This window comes from Dendrobates tinctorius, unplaced genomic scaffold (genome assembly GCF_039654945.1).
Source record: "Dendrobates tinctorius isolate UK_male_01 unplaced genomic scaffold, ASM3965494v1 ptg000019l, whole genome shotgun sequence".
Taxonomy (NCBI): domain Eukaryota; kingdom Metazoa; phylum Chordata; class Amphibia; order Anura; family Dendrobatidae; genus Dendrobates; species Dendrobates tinctorius.
This window is the reverse complement of record NW_027361687.1, coordinates 86042974-86059280: the sequence shown is the minus strand read 5'-3', so window position 1 is coordinate 86059280 and position 16307 is coordinate 86042974. Positions and strand designations below refer to the sequence as shown.

The window sequence follows — 16307 nt, the reverse complement described above, 5'->3', positions numbered from 1 at the left end:
AGGTGTAAATAGTCTTGATTCTTATTTGTGTGTTCTTTTTGCAGAACCTCCAATCTTCAATCAGTTCGGTTTGACATCTACGCTCCAAGGTTATCCTGCCTTTTTGCACGCTTTAACATATACTTGGGTGCCCTATTCCACTGGACAGGAGAATACTGGATTAACTTTTGACCTCGTTTGGACTTTATTGGACTCCTTGCCTTACTACCTCATCCATCAATATGTGTTACGGATGGATCATGCTGGATTTTTGACATCTGATGACTGTCGAACTGTATTGTCTAGTTTTCTATTTGTAACACCTTTCTAATCATCAAGTTCATCTTCTTATAGTTCTTAGGAGCTGCTTCTCAATTCTGCCTCATTTAGCTTTGGGTGGAGCCTGTGGACTAACATTGCCATCGATAGCTTGAGTGGGATATGTGTGGACTTTTTGCCCTCCATTCCTATTCAAGGCTCAGGTTTGGCTATTTACATTTTTCAATGCTCTGAAGCGTGCATTACATATCTGTGTTTTTTGCTACTTTTCTGGGTTGGTTTCTTATTACTCAACTCTGAACCACTAGTTGGTAGCAGCAGCATTTTGAAACACTTTTATTTTAGTGTATGATCTGATACTGTCTGCTCCCAAACATTTCGGTATAGGCTGATTTTGCCTTTTTAATATTTTGAGGAGTAATGTACCTCCCTGTCTGCACCTTTCCCATTTGTCAGCTGGGGTAGAACATGTGGCAGCAGCAGCACTTAGGGACTTCTATATTCGACACTTCATCGACGCTGATATTTCTAGGTAGCATGGTCAAGCATTGTTCTCCTTTCCTTGCATCATGTTGGATGACTATTGGACGTCTCTGTCCATATCATCCTTACATGACTTTCAAGGTGGAGCCTGTGGACGTTGTTTTCTTATGTCAGTTACGCCATGAATATCACTGACTATACTATTTTCACATGCTATTTAGGGTGTGTCTTAGTATGTTAATTATGACTGTACCTCTCTGATTCTAATAAAGTTGATATTCTTTTGAGGAGGTATGCATTTTAAGGACCTTTTTCATCTAGCACACCACTCTTTTGGTTGCTCAATGGAAGAAATGGTTTACATTGAATTGATATGTTAAGTCATGCGCAGTAAGGAGATGACCCTCTTTTGCTGCGCTCAATATATTATATTTGCATTACATGTTACTATCATGGGCATTATATCTGCCCCTTAGTGGTCTGCGGCATTTATTTGGTATGAACCTGTACCTTCAATACCATTCCTTAGTATGTAGATTGATTATTTATGGCACTGTCTGATGTTTTCATAACTGCTTTCTGCTCATCTGAGAATAGATATGATTTTTTGACTGTGTCTGCAGTACACAGGCCGCAGTTATAGATGATAACTGACAGGGATTATATCTATGTAGTTTTCTACATCTTATACTGGTGCTAGGTGCAGCTCTTTATGATCGGAGTCTAATATATTTATATAGCTGCCTTACAATCTTTGTACATATGCCTTATGGGCTGTTTGTAATTGCTGGCGGCTATATAATCAAATTAGATGTGCTTATTTCTAATGGTACCGTGTTTCCGTTTACTGATACCACTACCTAATTTAAATATAGCATGTGATGATGAGATATGCACTGTATTGCCACTCTATGTAACTCTGGGTTAAACTTAGTTTTTAGTCTGGGATATCCCTTTCTATTGTAAGGATTCTATGTCAGGACACATGCGTAATAATGCATTACTGTTATACAATGTGTGGACTTTGTCTGCGCAGGCGCACTGGTCGATTTTGGTCACTGCCTCTGGAAAGACCTTCTTCCGCAGAAAGTGATGACTGTGAGCACCTTTAGGGCTTAGACAGAGCGTTTTGCTCCCGCCCCTTTCTATTTGTATTTGCACAGGCGCACTGGCCGATTCTGGCTACTGCCCCTGGTATGACCTTCTTCCGCTGGAAGTGACGCCTGAGAACGTCCCTCAGGCTTGGATGGAGTGTTCAGTCCCGCCTCTCCCCATATGTGACCGCACAGGTATTAACCGCAGCTGCCGCTTATTGTGTTTATTATTATGTATATATATATATGACGTCTCTCAGACCTAATCCTCAGCCCCTGACAAAGCTACCTTGCGGTAGCGACATGCGTCGGGCACGTCCACAGGCTCCCCCCACCTTGGGTATAGTATGCTGCCACGGCACCCAGTGCACATTTCATGCACTTTTTGGAGGTTGTCTATCTAGTTCTGAATCCACTATTTCAGGGCGCAGATATACTTTTTCACCTCCACAGTACATTTTTTTCCCTGATTTAGGGGGTAGGTTGGATTTCTGGTGCATGGTTCAGCATGCTGTATTTTCATGACCTCTGGTTCTATAGTGCTACTATTGTGACTTCTCTGTATAATATTGTGATATTTCTGATATAAACACTGCACTTTTCATGTACAACAGCCTAACAGCGCATAATGTTTCAATTGAGGCTCTTTAATAACTGTATGCATATTCAGTATGCTTGTTACCATATGGCTGTGTTACTCAATTTTTGGACCAAATGTTAGCTTATATTTATACCCTGGATGACAGGGGAGTCTGCTAGGGTTATATTATTAACCCATAAGGGTCTAATTGTCATTTTGTGACTTTTTAATGTTTTTAAATTGTGTTTTTGGTTTGATTGACACTGAAAAAAATAGTATATTTTGTCATTTATAGTGGTGATTAGAGTTGAGCGAAACGGGTCGAAAAAATTCAAAAGTCGCCGACTTTTGGCAAAGTCGGGTTTCATGAAACGAAACCCGACCCTAGGATGAGGTCGGCCACGAGGTCGGCGACTTACGCGCCAAAGTCGCGTTTCAAAAGTTTGTTTTGCGCTCTTTTTCAGCCAATCAGGATCCACGGACACTGTGGGCAACGTGATGACCTAGGCACGGGTCACCACCATCTTTCAGAAGGGCATGCAAGTGATTGGCTTGCTTTGGTGGGCGTCACAGGGGGTATAAAAGGGCGTGCACGCCGACCGCCATCTTACTTCTGCCGATCTTAGTATAGGGAGAGGTTGCTGCTGATTCTGTAGGGAGAGCGTTAGGCAGGGAAGAAGACAAAAGAACTGCTTCTGCTGCTAGTGATTTGGCCTGCACAACACACAAGTCACTGTGTGTGCAGTGCAAGGGGAGGCTATATTGTGGTGTATCAGTGGTGTTGGTTGTTGGGCTGCCTTTTAAGGCTTCCTGACATGCTGGCATTGCTGTTTACCCACTGCTCCGCAAACTGCTTTTTTAAAAGCAATCCAATCTCCCTTATCCTCTAGTCACTTTTGTCACAGCTGTGCCATCGAGTGTGTCACATAGCGCTCAGATATCAGTGGGCCTCACACAATCCACAAGTGTCCAGTGTCCAAAAGTGTACGCAGAGATTCAAAATCTCCATTATCCTCTCGTCACTTTGGTCACAGGCAGCTGTGCCATCGAGCGTGTCACATAGCGCTCAGATATCAGTGGGCCTCACACAATCCACAAGTGTCCAGTGTCCAAAAGTGTACGCAGAGATTCAAAATCTCCATTATCCTCTCATCACTTTGGTCACAGGCAGCTGTGCCATCGAGCGTGTCACATAGCGCTCAGATATCAGTGGGCCTCACACAATCCACAAGTGTCCAGTGTCCAAAAGTGTACGCAGAGATTCAAAATCTCCATTATCCTCTCGTCACTTTGGTCACAAGGCAGCTGTGCCATCGAGCGTGTCACATAGCGCTCAGATATCAGTGGGCCTCACACAATCCACAAGTGTCCAGTGTCCAAAAGTGTACACAGAGATTCAAAATCTCCATTATCCTCTCGTCACTTTGGTCAAAGGCAGCTGTGCCATCGAGCGTGTCACATAGAGCTCAGATATCAGTGGGCCTCACACAATCTACAAGTGTCCAGTGTCCAAAAGTGTACGCAGAGATTCAAAATCTCCATTATCCTCTCGTCACTTTGGTCACAGGCAGCTGTGCCATCGAGCGTGTCACATAGCGCTCAGATATCAGTGGGCCTCACACAATCCACAAGTGTCCAGTGTCCAAAAGTGTACGCAGAGATTCAAAATCTCCATTATCCTCTCGTCACTTTGGTCACAAGGCAGCTGTGCCATCGAGCGTGTCACATAGCGCTCAGATATCAGTGGGCCTCACACAATCCACAAGTGTCCAGTGTCCAAAAGTGTACGCAGAGATTCAAAATCTCCATTATCCTCTCGTCACTTTGGTCACAGGCAGCTGTGCCATCGAGCGTGTCACATAGCGCTCAGATATCAGTGGGCCTCACACAATCTACAAGTGTCCAGTGTCCAAAAGTGTACGCAGAGATTCAAAATCTCCATTATACTCTCGTCACTTTGGTCACAGGCAGCTGTGCCATCGAGTGTGTCACATAGCGCTCAGATATCAGTGGGCCTCACACAATCCACAAGTGTCCAGTGTCCAAAAGTGTACGCAGAGATTCAAAATCTCCATTATCCTCTCGTCACTTTGGTCACAGGCAGCTGTGCCATCGAGCGTGTCACATAGCGCTCAGATATCAGTGGGCCTCACACAATCTACAAGTGTCCAGTGTCCAAAAGTGTACACAGAGATTCAAAATCTCCATTATCCTCTCGTCACTTTGGTCACAGGCAGCTGTGCCATCGAGCGTGTCACATAGCGCTCAGATATCAGTGGGCCTCACACAATCCACAAGTGTCCAGTGTCCAAAAGTGTACGCAGAGATTCAAAATCTCCATTATCCTCTCGTCACTTTGGTCACAGGCAGCTGTGCCATCGAGCGTGTCACATAGCGCTCAGATATCAGTGGGCCTCACACAATCCACAAGTGTCCAGTGTCCAAAAGTGTACGCAGAGATTCAAAATCTCCATTATCCTCTCATCACTTTGGTCACAGGCAGCTGTGCCATCGAGCGTGTCACATAGCACTCAGATATCAGTGGGCCTCACACAATCTACAAGTGTCCAGTGTCCAAAAGTGTACGCAGAGATTCAAAATCTCCATTATCCTCTCGTCACTTTGGTCACAGGCAGCTGTGCCATCGAGCGTGTCACATAGCGCTCAGATATCAGTGGGCCTCACACAATCTACAAGTGTCCAGTGTCCAAAAGTGTACGCAGAGATTCAAAATCTCCATTATCCTCTCGTCACTTTGGTCACAGGCAGCTGTGCCATCGAGCGTGTCACATAGCGCTCAGATATCAGTGGGCCTCACACAATCCACAAGTGTCCAGTGTCCAAAAGTGTACGCAGAGATTCAAAATCTCCATTATCCTCTCGTCACTTTGGTCACAGGCAGCTGTGCCATCGAGTGTGTCACATAGCGCTCAGATATCAGTGGGCCTCACACAATCTACAAGTGTCCAGTGTCCAAAAGTGTACGCAGAGATTCAAAATCTCCATTATCCTCTCGTCACTTTGGTCACAGGCAGCTGTGCCATCGAGCGTGTCACATAGCGCTCAGATATCAGTGGGCCTCACACAATCTACAAGTGTCCAGTGTCCAAAAGTGTACGCAGAGATTCAAAATCTCCATTATCCTCTCGTCACTTTGGTCACAGGCAGCTGTGCCATCGAGCGTGTCACATAGCGCTCAGATATCAGTGGGCCTCACACAATCTAGAAGTGTCCAGTGTCCAAAAGTGTACGCAGAGATTCAAAATCTCCATTATCCTCTCGTCACTTTGGTCACAGGCAGCTGTGCCATCGAGCGTGTCACATAGCGCTCAGATATCAATGGGCCTCACACAATCCAAAAGTGTCCACTGTCCACAAGTGTGTGCAGAAATTCTGAATCTCCCCTGTCCTATAGACACCTTGTACCTTGTTTTACATTACTATATAGTTTGTTGGATTTTGTCTACATTTCTACCAAAAATGAGGAAGGCTGGTGGAAGAGGCCGTGGAATTGGGCGGGGGTTGGCAGCTGGTAATGATGGTGTTGGTGGTGGATCTGATGGTAGTGGCAAGAGCAAAATAGGACCGAATGCAGGAGGTGCTGACCCTGCGTCATAGTCTGGCTACATAAGGCCTCGAACGCTTAGTTTTCTAGGAGTTGGCAAACAGCTTTTAAAGGCAGAGCATCAGGAAAAAGTTTTGTCTTACATTGCTGACTCAGCCTCCAGCTCTATCGCCTCCTCTTCTTCAGTTGTAAAAAGTAAAAGCACTGAGTCGTCATTGGAGGCTCATGTTCATGAACCACACCTTTCCTTGTGTCCTTCACCCCAACCAAGATTGAAGGATGACGCAGGCCATACTACTGATTACTCCATGGAGCTGTTTTCACATACCATGCCTGGATTATCAAGTCAAATGGTGAATTACCCAGGCCAAGATGAATCTGACATGGAGTGCACTGATGCACAGCCGCTGATGGATGATTCTGCTGGTACATTCACTCAGAGCACTACATTGTCCTCGCAGTGTACAGAGCCAGATTTTGACCCTGATGAGACTCAGGTGCCCCTTCCCGCACACTATACCACCATACACGGTGACACAGACAAAGGTGCACATGACATAGAAGAGGAGGTGATGGATGACCCAGTTGTTGACCCAGATTGGCATCCATTGGGGGAAGAGGGTGCTGCTTCCAATAGCTCAGATGAGGAGCATCCACATCAGACATCGACATCGCAACAGCTGTTATCTGGCAGGCCCGGAGCACTCCAAAGACAGGTTCCAAACATCAAAGGAGTTGCTGGACAGCTTGTCCAGAGGGTCAAAAGATCACAGCGTGCTAGGCCGCAAAATGTCTGCCAAAGTAGGAAGAGTGCAGTGTGGCACTTTTTTGAACAAAATCCTCATGATCAGGCCAAGGTTATCTGTAAGAAGTGCGCAAAGACCTTTAGCCGAGGGAAAAATCTGAAAAATTTGAATACCAGTTGCATGCTTAGACATTTAACCAGCATGCACTTGCAAGCGTGGACACAACACCAAACCTCAAGTGCCACATGTGCAACTGATCACAACGAAGGTAGTCAGCAACGCTACATTGTTTCCCCCACTGTAAGCCCACCGGTTAGCACAGCAGCAAATGTTGAGGTGTCGTTGCAAGGCCACAGCAGTCAGGGAATCCCACTGTTATATCAACGAAAGACTGATTCTAGGCCATCAGAAAGAACACCAACTCCATCACCATCATCAACCCTCTCTCAGTCCACCCTGTCCACTGCTACTTCCACCATATGCAGCTCTCAAGTCCAGCTCACCCTCCCAGACACTATGAGTAGGTCAAGAAAGTACTCAGTCTCTCATCCGCGTACACTGGGTTTGAACGCCCACATTACCAAACTAATCTCATTTGAGATGATGCCCTTTCGGTTGGTGGAAAGCACAGCTTTCCGCGAACTCATGGCCTATGCAGTACCACGCTATGACCTACCCAGTCGCCACTTCTTCTCTCGCAAAGCCATCCCAGCCCTCCACCATCATGTGAAAGACCGCATTGTCCATGCACTCAAGCAGTCAGTGAGCGGAAAGGTGCACCTCACAACTGATGCATGGGCCAGTCGGCATGGCCAGGGCCGTTACGTGTCCATCACTGCGCACTGGGTTAATGTGGTGGATGCAGGGTCCACAGGGGACAGCGGTGGTGGGACAGTGCTGCCTAGCCCACGGTATAGGAAACAGTTGGCTGTAGGCGTTCGACCCTCCTCCTCCTCCTCCTCCTCCTCCTCCAGAAGCGAAAGCTCGTCCACAGAGCGCAGTCATACGAGCACTCCATCTGCAGCTGCCACTGTTGCACACGATGTGTCCCCCTATCGAGCAGCTAGTGGAAAGCGTCAGCAGGCTGTGTTGCAGATGATGTGTTTGGGCGACAGACACACCGCCGAGGTGCTGGCCGAGTACTTGAAGCGACAAACTGAGTCATGGCTGGGCAGTGTACATCTTGAGGCAGGCAAGGTAGTTAGTGATAACGGCCGTAATTTTGTGGCAGCCATAGCCCTTTCAAAACTCAGCCACATACCTTGCTTGGCTCACACATTGAACCTGGTGGTGCAGTGCTTCCTCAAAAATTATCCGGAGTTAACAGCCCTGCTCCAGAAGGTGCGAAGACTGTGCGCGCACATCCGCCGGTCGCCTGTACACTCCGTTCGTATGCAGAAGCTGCAGCGATTGCTCCACCTTCCCAACCACCGCCTCATTATCGACATTGCAACAAGGTGGAACTCCACCCTGCACATGGTGGAGCGGCTGTGCGAGCAGAGGCAGGCCATAATGCATTTGTGGGAGGATACACGGCCAGGCACTTTGAGAGCAGACATGGAGTTGACAGGTGTGCAGTGGTCGAAGCTGAAAGACCTTTGTAAAGTCCTTCAGTGTTTTGAGGAATGCACACGGCTGGTAAGCGCAGACGACGCCATCCTAAGCATGAGCATCCCACTTATGCGTCTGCTCATGCAAACTTTGACGCACCTTAAGGAGCAGGCATCTGCAGCCAATGTTGATGAGGAGGAAGAGGAGGAGGGAATCCTTGATGACATTCAGCCATTGTCTGCTCAGGGACCTCTACTGGACGAGGTGGAGGAAGAAGAGGAGGAGGAGGAGGAGGATGATGGGGATGATTACTTAGGGGAGGAGGATGCATCTCGTGGGGCAAGTGAAAATGTTGGCGTGGCAAGGTCTGGTACAGGGTTTGTGCGTGACTGGAGGGATGTGGATTTGCCAGAAAGTGCTCCTCCACCCAGCACTCGCAGTTCATCATTGACACCGGGAACATTGGCCCACATGTCAGATTATGCCTTGCGGATCCTAAAAAGGGACCCCCGCATTGCCAAAATGATGAACGATGACGACTAGAGTTGAGCGATACCATCCGATACTTCAAAGTATCGTATCGGATGGTATCGGCCGATCTTTAAAAAAAGTATCGGTATCGCCGATTCCGATACCGGAAGTCCCATTCAAGTCTATGGGACTTCCGGTATCGGAATAAGAAAAACCCTTTCCTGCCCTTGTACAGCCTCTCTGGGGTCTGTACGGGCCTTTCGGGGGGCTGTGCCGGCCTGCCAGGGGGTCTGTGCAGGCTCCGGTGGTCTGTGCCGGCCTGCCGGTGGTCTGTGCAGGCTCCGGGGGGCTGTGCCGACCTGCCGGGGGGCTGTGCCGGCCTGCCGGTGGTCTGTGCAGGCTCCGGGGGTCTGTGCAGGCATCGTCCGATGGGACTACAAGTCCCATCTGGCGATGCCTGCTACCATGACAGTGATTGACACATTAGCCAATGATGGGACAGTAGTAGTGCCATCATCCGGTTAATGTGTTAAATGTAAAAAAAAAAAAAAAAAAAAAAATTACATGCTACATTCATACTACATACTACATACATGCTACATACATACCACATACATACTACATACATACCACATACATACTACATACATGCTACATATATACTACATGCATGCTACATACATACTACATATATACTACATGCATGCTACATACATACTACATGCTACATGCATGCTACATACATACTACATACATACTACATGCTACATACATACCACATGCTACATACATACATACAATACATTCATACAATACATACATAGACATACAGTACATATAACATAGAGTAACATACTTACCAATACTTGTCACATTGTTCCCCGAAGCCATTGTCTTTCCGGAATAAATATTAACATAACAAACCACAAAAATACTCACCCACGATCCGAAGCAGTCCACGAGTGTGTCCCACGACGATCTTGGGTAGAGAACTGCAGCATCAGATGATGCTGCCGTTCTCTACGGGCTGCAGGAATCCAATGACGGAAGGTAGGTATCCTTCCGCACTGTATTCCTCCGCCACTTAAAAAAAAAAAAAGTCCCTAGTCTCACTTTATGCCATTGCTGTGTGGGAAATTCCCACACAGCAATGGCATAAAGTGAGACTAGGGACTTTTTTTTTTTTTAAGTGGCGGAGGAATACAGTGCGGAAGGATACCTACCTTCCGTCATTGGATTCCTGCAGCCCGTAGAGAACGGCAGCATCATCTGATGCTGCAGTTCTCTACCCAAGATCGTCGTGGGACACACTCGTGGACTGCTTCGGATCGTGGGTGAGTATTTTTGTGGTTTGTTATGTTAATATTTATTCCGGAAAGACAATGGCTTCGGGGAACAATGTGACAAGTATTGGTAAGTATGTTACTCTATGTTATATGTACTGTATGTCTATGTATGTATTGTATGAATGTATTGTATGTATGTAGTATATATGTGGTATGTATGTAGCATGTAGTATGTATGTAGTATGTATGTAGCATGCATGTAGCATGTAGTATGTATGTAGCATGCATGTAGTATATATGTAGTATGTATGTAGCATGCATGTAGTATATATGTAGCATGTATGTAGTATGTATGTGGTATGTATGTAGTATGTATGTGGTATGTATGTAGCATGTAGTATATATGTAGCATGCATGTAGTATATATGTAGTATGTATGTAGTATGTATGTAGCATGTATGTAGTATATATGTAGTATGTATGTAGTATATATGTAGCATGCATGTAGTATATATGTAGTATGTATGTAGTATATATGTAGCATGCATGTAGTATATATGTAGTATGTATGTAGTATATATGTAGCATGTATGTAGTATGTATGTAGCATGCATGTAGCATGTAGTATGTATGTAGCATGCATGTAGTATATATGTAGTATGTATGTAGCATGCATGTAGTATATATGTAGCATGCATGTAGTATGTATGTGGTATGTATGTAGCATGTAGTATATATGTAGCATGCATGTAGTATGTATGTAGTATGTATGTAGTATGTATGTAGCATGCATGTAGTATGTATGTAGCATGTATGTAGTATGTATGTAGTATATATGTAGTATGTATGTAGCATGTAGTATGTATGTAGTATTTTTTTTTTTTTTTTTTTTTTTTACATTTAACACATTAGCCGGATGATGGGACTACTACTGTCCCATCATTGGCTAATGTGTCAATCACTGTCATGGTAGCAGGCATCGCCCGATGGGACTTGTAGTCCCATCGGACGATGCTTGCACAGACCCCCGGACATCAGCACAGCCCCCCGGCAGGCCGGCACAGCCCCCCGGCAGGCCGGTACAGACCCCCACAGGGTGCACAGCCCCCCGGCAGGCCGGCACAGCCCCCCGGCAGGCCGGCAGAGACCCCGGGCAGTCCACACAGCCCCCCGGCAGGCCGGCACAGCCCCCCGGCAGGCCGGCAGAGACCCCCGGAAGGCCCGAAATGACGGCGCATCATGATGCGCACACACCGCGCATCATGATGACGTCAGGCCGTCAATCAACTGAACTTCCGATTCCGATGCCGAATTCCGATATTGAAAAAATATCGGAAGTCGGTATCGGAATTCCGATACAGCAAGTATCGGCCGATACCCGATACTTGCGGTATCGGAATGCTCAACACTAATGACGACTACTGGTTGGCCAGCATCCTGGATCCACGCTATAAAGGCAAATTACAAAACATCATGCCACAGGAGAACCTTGACCTAATATTGGCTAATAAACAAGCAACTCTGGTAAATCGGTTGCTTGAGGCATTCCCAGCACACAGCAGCGGTGATGGTTCTCACACGAGCCGTACGGGCCGGGGGCAGCTTGGCAGAGGTGTTCGTGGTGCACACAGCAGAAGTGGCGTTGGAGACAGGGGTTTCATGACAATGTTGTGGACTGATTTTTCAAATACCGCTCACACAACTGGTAATACTGCATCGATGGAAAGTGACAGGAGACAGCAGTTGTCAACTATGGTTACAAACTACTTTTCCTCCCATATCGATGTTCTCCCACACAGGTCATTCCCCTTTGACTATTGGGCCGCTAAATTGGACACCTGGCCTGAATTGGCCCAATATGCCTTACAGGAGCTCGCTTGCCCAGCTGCAAGTGTGCTATCGGAAAGAGTCTTCAGTGCAGCTGGATCAATCCTGACAGAAAAAAGGACCCGTCTGTCAACCCAAAATGTGGATGATCTAACCTTCATTAAAATGAACCACGCATGGGTTTCCAAGGATTTTGTCCCACCTTCCCCTGATGACACATAGGGTGACAGAAAAATGGCTTGCTTTGGTCCACCTCTTCCTGGTACTTCACCTATTTCGCCTTTTGCATCAGCTGAATGTCCAACATCAACATATGCCACTTTCTAAAACTCCCTAACTGTGCTGCCTCCCCCCCCATGGCCGGGGTAACCACCTAGCGCACGACACCGTGCGAGTGCCGTTGCCCTGGACAGGTGGGTAGGCCGACTCTTGCGCGCGGGCACTGGCACAGGGTCCCTCATAGTGCAATCAAGTGTCTCTGACGGTGGTGGTGCACACCCGCCGTCAGACACACCGCTGTACTATGAGGGGCCCAGTGCCAGTACCGACGCCCAAGAGTGGGCCCCCCTTGCTTGGGCAGGGCCCCAGCATTTGCAATCTTTACTTCTCCCTGCTCCTCCCCTGTGTAATCTGGGCCGTCAAATCCATACTGTGCCTGACACCGTCTGAGCCTGCCTCCTGAGACATATATTTTGAATGTGTACGCTATCCATACATGTTATCCAGGGATACGGTACCCTTTCTAACCTTTGTGCAATGACGTGCAATCCATACTGGGCCTAACACCATCTGAGCCTGCCTCATGCTGTATAGACATATATTTTGAATGTGTACGCTATCCATACATGTTATCCGGGGATACGGTACCCTTTCTAACCTTTGTGCAATGACGTGCAATCCATACTGGGCCTAACACCGTCTGAGCCTGCCTCATGCTGTATAGACATATATTTTGAATGTGTACGCTATCCATACATGTTATTCGGGGATACGGTACCCTTTCTAACCTTTGTGCAATGACGTGCAATCCATACTGGGCCTAACACCGTCTGAGCCTGCCTCATGCTGTATAGACATATATTTTGAATGTGTAAGCTATCCATACATGTTATCCAGGGATACGGTACCCTTTCTAACCTTTGTGCAATGACGTGCAATCCATACTGGGCCTAACACCGTCTGAGCCTGCCTCATGCTGTATAGACATATATTTTGAATGTGTACGCTATCCATACATGTTATCCTGGGATACGGTACCCTTTCTAACCTTTGTGCAATGACGTGCAATCCATACTGGGCCTAACACCGTCTGAGCCTGCCTCATGCTGTATAGACATATATTTTGAATGTGTACGCTATCCATACATGTTATCCGGGGATACGGTACCCTTTCTAACCTTTGTGCAATGACGTGCAATCCATACTGGGCCTAACACCGTCTGAGCCTGCCTCATGCTGTATAGACATATATTTTGAATGTGTACGCTATCCATACATGTTATCCGGGGATACGGTACCCTTTCTAACCTTTGTGCAATGACGTGCAATCCATACTGGGCCTAACACCGTCTGAGCCTGCCTCATGCTGTATAGACATATATTTTGAATGTGTACGCTATCCATACATGTTATCCGGGGATACGATACCCTTTCTAACCTTTGTGCAATGACGTGCAATCCATACTGGGCCTAACACCGTCTGAGCCTGCCTCATGCTGTATAGACATATATTTTGAATGTGTACGCTATCTATACATGTTATCCGGGGATACGGTACCCTTTCTAACCTTTGTGCAATGACGTGCAATCCATACTGGGCCTAACACCGTCTGAGCCTGCCTCATGCTGTATAGACATATATTTTGAATGTGTACGCTATCCATACATGTTATCCGGGGATACGGTACCCTTTCTAACCTTTGTGCAATGACGTGCAATCCATACTGGGCCTAACACCGTCTGAGCCTGCCTCATGCTGTATAGACATATATTTTGAATGTGTACGCTATCCATACATGTTATCCGGGGATACGGTACCCTTTCTAACCTTTGTGCAATGACGTGCAATCCATACTGGGCCTAACACCGTCTGAGCCTGCCTCATGCTGTATAGACATATAGTTTGAATGTGTACGCTATCCATACATGTTATCCGGGGATACGGTACCCTTTCTAACCTTTGTGCAATGACGTGCAATCCATACTGGGCCTAACACCGTCTGAGCCTGCCTCATGCTGTATAGACATATATTTTGAATGTGTACGCTATCCATACATGTTATCCGGGGATACGGTACCCTTTCTAACCTTTGTGCAATGACGTGCAATCCATACTGGGCCTAACACCGTCTGAGCCTGCCTCATGCTGTATAGACATATATTTTGAATGTGTACGCTATCCATACATGTTATCCGGGGATACGGTACCCTTTCTAACCTTTGTGCAATGACGTGCAATCCATACTGGGCCTAACACCGTCTGAGCCTGCCTCATGCTGTATAGACATATATTTTGAATGTGTACGCTATCCATACATGTTATCCGGGGATACGGTACCCTTTCTAACCTTTGTGCAATGACGTGCAATCCATACTGGGCCTAACACCGTCTGAGCCTGCCTCATGCTGTATAGACATATATTTTGAATGTGTACGCTATCCATACATGTTATCCGGGGATACGGTACCCTTTCTAACCTTTGTGCAATGACGTGCAATCCATACTGGGCCTAACACCGTCTGAGCCTGCCTCATGCTGTATAGACATATAGTTTGAATGTGTACGCTATCCATACATGTTATCCGGGGATACGGTACCCTTTCTAACCTTTGTGCAATGACGTGCAATCCATACTGGGCCTAACACCGTCTGAGCCTGCCTCATGCTGTATAGACATATATTTTGAATGTGTACACTATCCATACATGTTATCCGGGGATACGGTACCCTTTCTAACCTTTGTGCAATGACGTGCAATCCATACTGGGCCTAACACCGTCTGAGCCTGCCTCATGCTGTATAGACATATATTTTGAATGTGTACGCTATCCATACATGTTATCCAGGGATACGGTACCCTTTCTAACCTTTGTGCAATCACGTGCAATCCATACTGGGCGTGAGAACGGCTGGCGAGCTGTTAAGCAAGCTACAGCACCTGTCCAGACATGTACAGGGATTCCCTAGCGAGGAGACTTATATGATTGTTTTCAATGTTGGGACAGCAATTTTTGGGGAGCACTATACTCTGGAGAATGATAGATGGGGCCCACCATACACTGGAACATTCCAAAGGTGGACATCAGACACTGGAGCAGCATTTACAGGGCCCATTATACACTAGAGCATTAGAAATGGGGCCCATTATGTTTGGAGCATTATTTGGGCCCATAAGACAGTGGAGCTTCATCCATGGGGACCAACATATACTGTAGCATTATGTGGAGCTCATCATATACTGTTTCAAACATTATATGGGACCAATGATTCTGTATGGAGAAATAGATGGGCCTCGTCATGAGATGTAAAAAGTGAGGTATTTTACATTGTACTATACCGCTATTTATCTGCCGTATCGGAGCATGATGAGTTGTGGTATGTGTTAAAGGGGCGCTCTTTCGCCCAGGGCACCTGAAAACCTGCAGCCAGCCCTCCCCCCCACAACTTTAGCCAAATAACACCCATTTTTCAGTGCGTAACTTATATTATGAAGTTAATTAAGGTTGACAAGCTTAAGTAAGAAGAATTGATGCTTTTGGCATTCAAATGGGCACTGTTGGTGTGTTTCCTGTCCTCCTCTCACTGCCGACTTTTATTCCCCATTGACTTACATTGGGTTTCGTGTTTCGGGACGACCCCGACTTTTCCCTATAATCGGACGATCTTGCTCGACCCGACTTTTGGAAAAGTCGGGTTTCACGAAACGAAACGCGACCCTAAAAAACCAAAAGTCGCTCAACTCTAGTGGTGATCCCATTTTTTGGTCAGTAGCTTTTTCTTTCTTTTAATGCATGACTGTCCCACAAGGGTTGCCTTGACGTGGCGGGATGGCTTATACATTCTTTTGCTCAAAATTATGTTTACTAAATACCCTTATTATTATTATTATTACCTTTGTGCATTTTTTGTAGTTTATTTTTCAATTTTTTATATTAGGATATTTGTTTTTTTTGTTGTTGTTTTCTCGGTGTAATGGTCATGTATTAATATGCACTTACATTGTGCATACACATTAACTTACTTTCTCAGTTCAGACTCCAGTTTTTTATTCATTTCATTGTGCATTCTGTGCATATATGGGTGTGACCGCCCTCTTTCTGAGCTGGGAAAACCATCCTGTCTTGCCTCTGCTTTTAAAAGTGGTTCAGTCCCTCGATCCTTGTTCACATTCACGTCAATTGGCAAGTGGAAAGGTTTTAAATACTAGAGTTAGGACTGTCCCACAA

At 46.3% G+C, this 16307-nt stretch overlaps 1 protein-coding gene across 1 annotated transcript in view; it reads left to right on the top strand.

The window, feature by feature from the left end:
• Nucleotides 1-1970: 1970 nt before the first annotated feature.
• LOC141083084 (embryonic protein UVS.2-like) overlaps nucleotides 1971-16307 on the top strand; it is a 384344-nt gene continuing 370007 nt past the window's right edge. Inside the window, exon 1 of the mRNA XM_073567254.1 lies at nucleotides 1971-2030. Within this exon, the coding sequence (XP_073423355.1) occupies nucleotides 1988-2030 (43 nt within the window). The 5' untranslated portion in view covers nucleotides 1971-1987. The remainder of the gene's footprint in view (nucleotides 2031-16307) is intronic.